The sequence below is a fragment of the Squalius cephalus genome, assembly GCF_949319135.1.
Source record: "Squalius cephalus genome assembly, chromosome: 3".
NCBI classification, from domain to species: domain Eukaryota; kingdom Metazoa; phylum Chordata; class Actinopteri; order Cypriniformes; family Leuciscidae; genus Squalius; species Squalius cephalus.
This window is the reverse complement of record NC_137124.1, coordinates 54,844,353-54,857,146: the sequence shown is the minus strand read 5'-3', so window position 1 is coordinate 54,857,146 and position 12,794 is coordinate 54,844,353. Positions and strand designations below refer to the sequence as shown.

General features: G+C 39.1%; 1 protein-coding gene across 3 annotated transcripts in view; it reads left to right on the top strand.

Moving 5' to 3' along the window:
* Positions 1-12,794, top strand: part of sbf2 (SET binding factor 2) — a 133,488-nt gene that overhangs the window by 70,811 nt on the left and 49,883 nt on the right. For all 3 annotated transcript variants that reach the window (XM_079865292.1, XM_079865291.1, XM_079865290.1), the window contains exon 17: positions 11,364-11,432. In XM_079865292.1, coding sequence (XP_079721418.1) covers positions 11,364-11,432 — 69 coding nt within the window. The remainder of the gene's footprint in view (positions 1-11,363; positions 11,433-12,794) is intronic.

Sequence of the window (12,794 nt, the reverse complement as noted above, 5' to 3'; positions counted from 1 at the left end):
TTACCCAGTTTTTAGAGACCTTATGAGGAATATTCTCCTTCTCATCGGAAATAGCAGAGATCATATCAATGTTGTTACTACCGTACCGATGGAAACTTTTTTTGTTTTAAGTAGGACATAAATCTTTAGGTCTCCTTTTGAAACCTTAGTCTCCTTGGAATTTGTGATTTGTTGGGGAGCTCACATAAATTTTAGGTTCCTGATAGGTATGCGTGTTTTCGAAGAACAAAACTTGCATTACAGAGCGAATAATGTGAGTTTATAGCCTTAGTATTTGATAACCTTGCTCACAAGATCAGGGAAAGCATCGCAAGAATTTTTTAATTGTCCTGTTGCGTTTCATGGTAATGTAGCGCTGCTCTTTGCACTGCTATATTGTGCAAAGGCAACAAGTGTTATAAAAGAGCTCCACATTTTCGGGATAGTTTGTCATGACTCTGTCTCATGTGTGGCGCCGAGGTCAATGAATTTGTCTCAGATGAGCTGTAAGACAAACAGAAATAGCAGATTGCCTGGACACCCTAATTGCTTTCATATTACACTGTGGGTGCTCTCATCGCCTTCGACGAAGAGCTACAACAGACAGCAGTGACGCCAGTGATTATTGAAGTTATGTTTTTTGTTACTTCATCTGCACTAAGAATAGCTGGAGACATAATCGCACATACTGTACACATGCACACGGACGTTTAAATGCTTCAGTGGAATTATGTCACGCTTGTTTTAATTCTTTGTTCCGACTACGAGTGATGCAACAAACTAGAATGTTCCCTTTAAGTCAAGTCGCATTTATTTTTACAGTAAACAATACAAAGCAGCTTCACATGAATAAAACAGTAGATGTAAATGTTGGAAAATTCATCTCTTATGAAACAAATTCATTATTATTATGATTCTACAGAAGATAAGTTTCATCTTAATTTAGTTAAAAGTTTTAAATTCAGTTCAATAACAGTGTCAATGTTGCAAAGTTCATCAATTACTAAACAAGTTCAATTATAATAGTGTCATTATTCAGCTCGAGTCAGTTCAGTGTTGATTCAGTTCAGTTCAATAACAATATCGATGTGGCAAATTTAGTGTCATTATCCAGCCCAATGTAGTTCTCATCCGATAGTGTCACTGCAGTTAAATCGATAATGTTACTGAAAATTAAACTTTAGGAACTAAATGTTCTACACTGCAAAGTGAACATCAATAATAAAGATGTGTAGTTGATAATAACGCCACCTAGTTCAATGTTTTAGTTTAGTCACACCACGTAATTTATATGAATGTGCCCGGAGACGACGGAAGCTTTCGTTTCTGCTCTGACAGCCACAAAACTTCAGCGAACACTGTGAGTGTGTGTTAGAAATCAGGAATGTTTGAGAACATTGTGGTACGTTTTTCGTCTTCACACCGTCTTTTGTGTTCTTTTTCGACGACATGAGCGTTTACACTATGAAAGCAATCCGGTCGAATGCGTTTTCACTACCTCTGGAAGTGGTCGACAGTGGACAAGCTCAAAACGCTTTAGATCCCGTTCACACCTGTATTTAGCACAAATGCACATTTTTGTAGTTTACATGTAGGCGTTAATGGTATCGTTTCCAAAAACATGCACTTTTCTAAAGTTTGAGATTTAGGCTATTAATTATTAATAAATTAATCAGATTAATTAAATTTAAAGGTTAAAGGGGTCATATAATGGTACATGCACTTTTACAAGTTGATTGTACTGAAATGTGTGTTGGCAGTGCCTGTACACAACCATCATATAATGATAATCCATCCAGTGGTCTTTTTTTAATCTCCTTATATGTTTTCCCCCGTCTCAAATCGAGCCGTCTGACCGTGTGACGTCACACGGTTGGACGCTCCTCCCACGATTGTTAATTGACAGCAGCGTTTCAACACAGACCCGCCCTGAGCGAGCTGTCATCATAGTCCGCGCGGACATTCTTGGGTGTAATAACGAACACAGCAGTCATTTTGATGTTCCTAAATCCGAACCACCGAAGACGCAGTGGCTGAGTTTTGTTTTCGAAGGGAATATTCTATAATATGCTTTCATGTTTGCGCAAATAATTTCTCACCAGACTGCTTTATAAACGAGGGTCAGTATAAAGCTGGTTTTGCTAAGAAGCTGCTCCTGAATAAAGGATCGGTACCAACTATTCGTGTTCCTGCTAAACCTCCAGAAGAACTGAAGTGAGTGTAACATTTTATTAACCTTTATATTAATCTTTGCAAATCGCTTGCACGCTTCACGATGAATGCGGCTAAGGTTTACACTCAGGGTACATTACGGCATGTTTTCTATGTACAACGTTCTCAATATAATTCATAATCCCAAGTTTATAATGAACAACGCGTTATGGTTATTGTGTTATTATAAACTGTGTACGCACAGAACAGAGAGGCGGGGTGAGCAAAGCTCATTATCATTTAAAGACACATGCACTAAAATGGCGTGCTGAAAACAGAGCTGTTTCTGACCAGGTAAAATGAGTGTTTTCTTACAATACCAATGAGAATTTCTAATTAAAGTGTATTACAAACTTTTCATTTAGACCCTAAAGAATCATGTACAAACATTGCATTATATGACCCCTTTAAAAAAAACAAGTTATATTTATTTTGTAATAATCATGAAGAAAAAAATCATGATAAGTGATGATTAATCACATAAATTCTTTAAAAGGTTTATAGTCTGATTTGTTTTTAAATATCTGTGAAGGAAAGCATCAAGATATGGAAATACTTAAAACTGTGTGCATTCCATTTGTATTGTGATCGTAGCAAACAAGAAAACACGCTTGTGACATACATTCCTACTTCCCTGAATCATCACATTGCTTTTATTTAAATGCTAGATGACATTTTTATTGTTTGTTATAATATGTAGACAATTTAGTTTTCGTCAAAACATGCGTATGATCTCAGGCGTCTGGACTGCGGGTCCATCTGTTTGAGATCGGCCGGTTTGTGTAGCGTGTGACGGATGAAGACAGAGCCGTGGTACCACATCCCTCCTTCGCAAAACTCGCGATCCCAGTGGAGCTAGCCTGATTTTATGCAACTTCTCGGAAAATCAGAGAGCTGTTAACAAATATTTGTTGTGCATTCTTCGGGTGTTTGCTGTTGATGCTCCAGGTTCAACTTTAGACGAAAGAATGGTGCCGGAGTCAGTGCTCTTGAACTTGTTCTTATCTCGCCGGGCTATAAATGATAGACCTTATCATGTTTAAAACAAGCGCATAACAAGACCATTAATAAGCCTAATTTCCAGAATCTTGTTTTCTTCTGCTGTGTCCAGCTGTGTCGGGTTCTGGTGCAGAGGTCTGGCATGCTCTGAAGTGGAGATGCACTATGGCATCCCAGTCATTTCCTGAGCCGCAGGGTTATGGGCCAGCTTTATCGGCAGGGGGCCCTTGCAAACACTTACTCAGCCTGTCAGTCACACATTTGTTTTATGCTTTGCTGGGGGTGAAGGGAAGTAGATCAGAGCTTTGCACATCCATTCTGCAGGCGTTTTGAACAACGCAGTAAAGCAGCCTTTGCCGAAGGTGCTCTGTAATCATTCAATTAAGTCAATAGTTCACATGAAAATCCTCAAGTCTTTTCATCATCTACCCACCACATGTCATTTGAAACCCACATGAATTTCTTTTGCCTGTGGAGCGCAGAAGCACAATGTTTCATGTGTGCTTCTTACATTAAGTTAAGCTAAGTTAATGACACATACAAGGAGATGAGTCACTTACTTATTCTATTCTTATTATATCTGTTTAAAGAATATTATGTATATAAACACACTGCCGTTCAAAAGTTTGGGATCGGTAAGATTTTTGTATGTTTTCAAAAGAAGTCTCTTATGCTCACCAAGGCTGTATCTATTTGATTAAAAATACAACAACAACAACAACAACAACAAAAAACAGTAATATTGAGAAATATTATTACATTATTATTATTTAAAGTAACTGTTTTCTATTTTAATATATTTTAAAAATGTATTCCTGTGATGCAAAGCTGAATTTTCAGTCATTACTCAAGTCTTCTGTGTCACATGATTCTTCAGAAATCATTCAAATATGATGATTTGCTGCTCTAGAAATGTTTATTATGATTATCAATGTTGAAAACAGTTATGTAAAAATCAGCATTCCTAATATATATATATATATACACTCACCTAAAGGATTATTAGGAACACCTGTTCAATTTCTCATTAATGCAATTATCTAATCAACCAATCACATGGCAGTTGCTTCAATGCATTTAGGGGTGTGGTCCTGGTCAAGACAATCTCCTGAACTCCAAACTGAATGTCAGAATGGGAAAGAAAGGTGATTTAAGCAATTTTGAGCGTGGCATGGTTGTTGGTGCCAGACGGGCCGGTCTGAGTATTTCACAATCTGCTCAGTTACTGGGATTTTCACGCACAACCATTTCTAGGGTTTACAAAGAAATGTGTGAAAAGGGAAAAACATCCAGTATGCGGCAGTCCTGTGGGCGAAAATGCCTTGTTGATGCTAGAGGTCAGAGGAGAATGGGCCGACTGATTCAAGCTGATAGAAGAGCAACTTTGACTGAAATAACCACTTGTTACAACCGAGGTATGCAGCAAAGCATTTGTGAAGCCACAACACGCACAACCTTGAGGTGGATGGGCTACAACAGCAGAAGACCCCACCGGGTACCACTCATCTCCACTACAAATAGGAAAAAGAGGCTACAATTTGCACGAGCTCACCAAAATTGGACAGTTGAAGACTGGAAAAATGTTGCCTGGTCTGATGAGTCTCGATTTCTGTTGAGACATTCAGATGGTAGAGTCAGAATTTGGCGTAAACAGAATGAGAACATGGATCCATCATGCCTTGTTACCACTGTGCAGGCTGGTGGTGGTGGTGTAATGGTGTGGGGGATGTTTTCTTGGCACACTTTAGGCCCCTTAGTGCCAATTGGGCATCGCTTAAATGCCATGGCCTACCTGAGCATTGATTCTGACCATGTCCATCCCTTTATGACCACCATGTACCCATCCTCTGATGGCTACTTCCAGCAGGATAATGCACCATGTCACAAAGCTCGAATCATTTCAAATTGGTTTCTTGAACATGACAATGAGTTCACTGTACTAAAATGGCCCCCACAGTCACCAGATCTCAACCCAATTGTATAAACCCAATTGGGTTTCGTTCCCCTCCTTGTACTGTATCCATGTGATATCCGTGCAGAACAAATAAATAAAAATAAATAAATAAATAAATAAAACCCAATAGAGCATCTTTGGGATGTGGTGGAACGGGAGCTTCGTGCCCTGGATGTGCATCCCACAAATCTCCATCAACTGCAAGATGCTATCCTATCAATATGGGCCAACATTTCTAAAGAATGCTTTCAGCACCTTGTTGAATCAATGCCACGTAGAATTAAGGCAGTTCTGAAGGCGAAAGGGGGTATTAACACAAACACAGTATTAGTATGGTGTTCCTAATAATCCTTTAGGTGAGTGTGTATATATATATATAGTCCACATCCTTTTCAGGAAATGATATAGGCCTATTTTACTATGATTTCCTACATTCTGCTTGTACAACAACCATAACAGATGACAACAACAAGCACATCTCTTCTTCCAAATCGAGTGGCAGAGCAAGTACGTTACATTGTGTCGACATCTTTACATTCAAAAACAAACTATTTGTGAAATCAGATACTAACAGATCTGCAGAAATTACGTATAGCACATATTGCGAAGTTCTCTCAAGCGTTTCAACAGTTTCTGGGTGAGCGATTCCTTTGAAGTAAACTTGTTATTTGCTCATTCAAATGAGTCCTGTGATAATCATTTGCAAGGCACACTGGGGTCTCACACCATCTATTTTTTATAGAAGTCTAGGTGAACCACCTGCTGATTTCATTTCTTTTCCTCATTTGTCTGCAGTTGTTTTGCCACCGCTCCATGTGAACTCGAGAGCAGGAGACCCACTGTGCTAAATTCTTTTTCTTGGAAAAAGAGCATTCAGTGAGTGATATCTGACTTTGCAGTCAGATGAACTTACGCAATGCTCTGTGAAAGCTGCAGAAATAAATGTGCTGGGAAGTTGTGAAGTGCATCATTCCCATGTTGAATAAGTGCAGCTTCTTTAGGACACCTTCCCATGAGGCCAGGTAAACAGGAGGAGGCCACAGGATTCCAGGTTTGGCTCAGCCTCATTGGTTTAAAGGGATAGTTTGCCCAAAAATGAAAATTGTGTCATCATTTACACACCCTCATGTTGTTCCAAACCTGTATGAGATTCTGTCTTCTGTACAACACAAAAGAAGATATTTTAAAGAATGTTGGCAATGATCAAACAGTTGACGGTAGCCATTGACTTCTATTGTATGAAAAAAATACTATGGAAATCAATGGCTACCGTCAACTGTCTGGTAACCAACATTTCATAAAATATATTCTTTTGTGTTCAACAGAAGAAGGAACTTCATACAAGTTTGGAACAAATTGAGGTTAAGTAAATGATGACAACATTTTTATTTTTGGGTGAACTATCCCTTTAACAAACAATTGAGATAGGATACATTATTGTAATAAAAGTAACTAAAAGTAGTGCTTGTCTGTATAAAAGTAACCACACTTCTAGGATGCTGTGGATGGTTGCTAAGGTGTTCTGGGTGGTTGCTAAGAGGTTGCTTGGGTGTTCTGGCTCGTTCCTTTCCTTTTCAAATGAAAAGAGCCCAACCCTGAGTCTCTATGATATCTTGGTCTCTAGATATGGCTCTGGTCCCTCTTTAAATGCCAGAGTGTGGGTTTTTTCCATCTGCCAAGCATAAATTGTAAGTTTGTTTGCTTGGGAAAAGTACATCTGTCCTCAACATGCTACATTTGAGGTACACTGCTGTAAAAAAAAAAAAGTTTGTAATAATTAAGATTAACAATTTGATAACAATTTAGATTTACAATAAGATTAACAAACTGTTTTATGTTTGAATATATTTTAAAATGTAATTTATTCCTGTGATGCAAAGCTGGATTTTTAGCATCATCACATGTTCCTTCAGAAATCAATCTAATATTTCTAGTTTAGATTTTCCAATTATTCCGCAATTATTCCAAACTTTTGACTGATAATGTATCAGTCATGTACTTACCTCAAGTTTATAGTCAGCATGAAACTGAAGTTGCGATAATCTTTTCTACCCTATTGTGATGTATATACGAGTGAAACGGCTTCTCAAACTAGAAAAAAATGTAGGGCGGGTCTTGATTTTGTCTGTGGTGAATTGATTTGATGGTTGGATGGTTGTGGTTTGCTATTGGTGGATCTCATGTGAGTGACAGGTTGCCCCGTCCTCGTGCCAGTAACCACATCATCAGAGAAGAGAAGAGATGTCGCTGCAAGAGGGAGGGGAAGTTATTTTGACTAAAGGGCACATGTGTTTTTTTTTTTTTTATGATGTGCACATGATAAATCATGTATGATAAATACTGCAATATTCCATAAAAAAATTGAAATGGTCAATTGAGATTTCATGGTCACTTTAAGGTTCAAAACCCTAACCCTAAGCATGAGTGTTACAACATTAATAGCATACTTTTTTTTTTCTTTTTTTTTACAATTAAATTAGGTTGACCACAACTTCTGTTTTACAGAGAAGCAATTTTGTCATGTGCACAAAGTCTGCATTTGGACTTCTAAAACAAAGCCATTCCTAGAAAGCAATCAAAATAAAGGTTTTGGTTTACAGAAGTTGACACGTTGCCTATATTGGAGTAAAACAGGATGCAAGTGAGTCACATCATATGCCTGCAGATCCCGTAGCAGAACGGGAATGTGACACGTCAGTCCCCTGAACTATAGGGACCGACGTGTCACATTCCACGTTCTCTTCCATTGACTTCCACTCAAACTGCTCACACTTGTGCAGCAGCACGTATAGTTTGTGGTGAGTCACAGTCACTCAACATCCTCCCTTCTGCCTGAATGAGTAAAGATGAAGACAAACAACACTCTTCTGACCTTTCCTGAAGTCTCTCGGTGACACAATAATTCACACCATTACTGGCCTGTACAAAGGGTATGTGTGTGCTTACTGTACATACTGAGCTGAATACGTGTTAAAGAAGATCAGTGTAATGGGTCAATGACATACACAGTAAGAGTGTCCACAATAAAAATTGGTTTTATATACGGTAAAAACTTTTTTTTAATATCATTACATATTATTCCTACATTTTTCACACCACATCACATTGTCTAGCAGTAGTTTTCAGGTAAAGAAATTGAATAAAGTAATCAAATGTAAAATGACACTGCATAGGGCCCTATCTTACACCCGGCGCAATGTTGCACTTTGCTTATCTCATCTACACACAGACGCAGCAGTTTTCATTTTTACAAAACCATTATTACATGGAAATCATTGTTGTGACCATGAAGATGTGAAAAAATAGGCATAAATCTAGCTTACACATTTACCCTAATTTGGGTGGGTTTCTCCCATCCCCAATGTCACTTCTCTGTCTTTTACAGCCCTGACGAGAACGTCGGTCTCCTCGGCTGTGAACCGCTCCTGGCGTGCGCCTGGCAAATCCGCTGTTATAGTAGGAATCCGCTATGGAACAAGCGCGCCTGCTCTTAAAGGGAATGTGAGATGTCGCTCTGATTGGTTTATTTCACGTTACGCCCAAACCACACCTATGAATAATGAAGCTACTTCAGACCAACCCATTTTAGATTAAAATAGGGCCCGAGGTGTGTTCTGGCGCATTGTTGGCGCGTTGTTATTTTGAGGCAACAGAAATAGACTGCACCATTGACCAACTGAAACCTGGTCTAAAGTCAATGGAGCAATTTTTATTTAATTTTTTTTTTATTTAATGAGCGCGTTAGTAATGTACGCCTATAGGCGGGTCCACAACACGCGCACACTCAAGCAGAGGGGACAACACACAGGGACGCACAGCAGCACACAAACATGCCAAATATTTAAAATAAAAGGATTACAATGTAAAAGATTATTATTGTGTACATAAAGATATGGTGGAATCCGGCTTGTCCCGTAGATGGTGTGCTTGCGCACTTTTACCTTGCCCATGAGCAGTTCCATTTGCGCTCTGGAGACGCCTTCGGTCTTTCCACTATCAAATTCCGTCATGTAAATAGCGAATCTGCCATGGCGCGAGCGCAACTGGCATTTAAAGGGAATGGGAGATGAGACTCTGATTGGTTTATTGCACGTAAAGCCCAGAGCACACCCATTACTCATTAAGAGAATAGGGACAACCCTTTTAGACCATGCGCCGGGAGCACCGACCATTTTCCTCGTCGTTAAACTAGCAAAAGTGGATTCGGACACGCCCTAAGTGAACTTGCGCCCTGCGCTTTAGACCATGCGCTTAGATAATTAAAATAGGACCCATAGGCCTCATTTACACTGCAGGTCTTGATGCCCAATTCTGATTTGTTACCTTTATCAGATTTTTTCGATTGCCCGTTTACACATTCTTTCAGTTGTGACCCATATCCGATTCATGTGTTTACACTTGATATACTATCTGAAACATCACGCATGCTTAAAGGGGGTTCTTGCACAGATGGATGAACGTGAAATATGCTTGATGCAAGCTTTGCGATATAGCCGAAGTTCACCAAACATCACTATGACTGAGGCGGAGGAGGACGAAAAGGGCCATCATCATTGCGCATATGCTTCAGTTATTGTGCAGTGGGTCCGAAATTTTAGGATGAGCAAGCCAACCTTTGATATGTTGTGTCAACGTTTGTCCACATTCCTTTGATATGTTGTGTCAACGTTTGTTCACGTTTCGTCGGGCCATCTGTCCCTTTGCAGATGCGTGTCTGGGTTGCTCTCATGACAGTCGCATTGGCACATATCTGATTTATATCAGATTTATTTCCTCATATGAATGAGGCCTGAAACCGATCTGGAAATATCCAAATGCATGCGTTTTTTTTTTCCTGTTTACACTGTCATAGAACACATCTGATCTGTGTCACATGAGAGCGAAAAATCGGAATTGGGTCACATTTCACTGACAGTGTAAACGAGGCCTTAGTCTTCATAGTATAAATTAAATATGGATTAAACTTCTAAACTGTCCTTGTCGAGCCCAGTCATAAAAAGGTCAAATTATATGATATTTTAAAAAAGACATATTGACCCCTCTGTTATGTAATTCTCTGTTGTTGTTTTCCTTTCTTTTTACATGTTGGTTGTACCACACTACTTTTTTGGCAAACTTCTGATAGGGTTCTTCTGACTTAGGCCAGTAAACAACCAGTAAGCATCATGATGAGTTTTTCCCAGACAAGCACCACTGACATTTTCTTCAGGAAAATCTAGTCTGAGCAGCAGGATAATTTCCCCCTGCAGAATAATTGTGATCTTTTAATGGTAAAGGATTACAGTCTTTGCTCCGAGTTAATTTCCAGTGATTTAATTGTGTACAGAAACTTCGAATGTTGGAATGTTTCAGCTCTCCTGGCAAACGAGAGAGAAATAACGCATGCTGCATCATCCATGGGGGGCCAGGCATGTGAGATCTGTGCAGGAACCGATGTTTTAGATTTACTGCTGTCTTTACATTTAGATGTGTATGCCAGGATAGGGAGCAGAGGTGGTGGCTGGTTTTTGTATTGAAATATAATCCTGACACTGCTTACAACATCTTCATTCCTATATAAGACAATATAGAACATATATAAGTGACAAATCTTGATAAATAAACGTGCCTTCATCTACTTAACTGACTTTTGCAGTGCCACATCATCACACAACAAATCATCAGAGGCAGGGACGTTTCACGGAGCTATAAAACCAATAGCTATTTTTTCATTAAAAAGCAGTCATCTGGCTTTGACTATTTCCAAGATCCTCATAAAATATAATATGTCACTCCCACACCAGTTTATCTTTTTATGCAACAACCCAAGTTTTGATTTAATAGCTTTGTTCAGTTTAAATGGTACGATGTCATTTCAGTTAAGAATTTAAAATATGAAATGACTTCTAAATTGAAAATTGGAACAGCCGGAAAACTGTGTCGGAGGCAAGATTTTGTAAAATATTAAAAGCATATGCATGAAAACAGCTCGAAAGCATACAAATCCAACTGAATGGAAGCCAAACCTCTTTTAAATACGCATGACTTCTTTGCCCATATGTACATGTTTATTTATTAAAGAAAAAATGTGATTTATGGACATGCAACCAATACTTTGACATACCTAATAACATGGGAAAATAGCAAGTGATGTCATGTTTTGTGCACAATTGGCCAAAGCTTCAGCTTATGTGCTTCAGTGATATCATCTAACATCTCCTCGTCTCTCTGTTTACTCCAGGACTGCTCCAGCTCAGAGGAATACACTGTGGCCGCCGCATTGCTGCCCCTGACGACGGCCTTTTACCGGGTAAGTAACAGTTGAGGTCAGACTGGCAGCAGACATACTGGCAGCTCTAGTTACTGGATCTTAATCATAGCACATCAACACTGGCACCGAAACTCACTAATGCTGGAAGAAGGGGGCACTTTCCACCTGTCTCCATCTGCTCAGTTCAACTCTTAACGCCCTGATATACTTCTAGCGAAATCGAAAAACGAACTGGTGTGACGTCATTTCAAACAAAATCAGGCCAAAACGAAGTTCGTTTGGAGTTCGTTTCGAGAGTTCGAAACTGCTTGCCAAAGCGAACTTGAAAAAGTGATGACACAATAGGTGGGTGTGGCTCTGAGGCTCCGCCTTCTTTGATGTGCAACTCTTCTCGGTTTCATTTCTTCTGTTTAGTCCATCGAGGTCAGATGCGAGTAAAAACATGAACACATTGGAGAGACGCTTTATAGCAAAGATTGATATTAATCAATCTATTGTATAATTTACTATGTAAATAAATGTGACGTATTTTATCCCTAAGCGAAGAACGAAAAATAACTTTGCAGTAGAACTTCGGCTTTAGGCTTTATTATCCTCTCCATTCAGCTCATCACTGAAGGAAATCCTTAACTAGTGTGACAGTCACTCTGGCATAGTTTGGTTTCGCCGTGGTTCAGTGGGAAAAGGGGAAGGCAGAGGCTGCAGGGATTTGGAGAGTGTCTGGCTTTCAACACCGATCCATCACGTATCCACATTATTGTTGTCATAGAGACAGACACAACTGACTCTGTTGCTTTTTAATTATGGGTTGCTTTACGATCCGTCCTCAGTGACTCACTCTGCACAGAGAGACGTGATGAAATCAGATATCAGGTTGGTGACCCTCGTGTTCATTTGTAGGACAATAGCGCTTGTAACAATAGCAACTGTAACACTACATTATACATTTGCATAGTCAATATAAACCAAATACTTATAAGATAAGATTGTTTCTTCCATCCAGGGATAGGTTTAAATTCCTTTGGGATTGTAATTCCTGCAGGAAAGTATCAACAGTGGTTAGCAAATTAGATTTTTGTCAGACTTTGTAAACTTGTCAGAACTTGAATTTCATACCTTGAAGAGGTTAGAAAGAACTTCAGATCTTCCAGGAAATTGCATGTATTTAAAGTATTTGTTAGCACATTGCTATGATGTTGCTAGGGCTTTCTGGGTGGTTGCTAGGGCATTGTTACTCTATATGGTTGCATACTGGGTAGGGCTACATGATTTGGGGAAAAAATCTTTGCTTTTAATAAAAATTGAAAATTTGATACAAATTGTGAGTATGTGCATTGGGTTACCATTTGGGTTACCAGCACCAAATCCAAGCCTATTCATGCACACCCACAATGTAATATC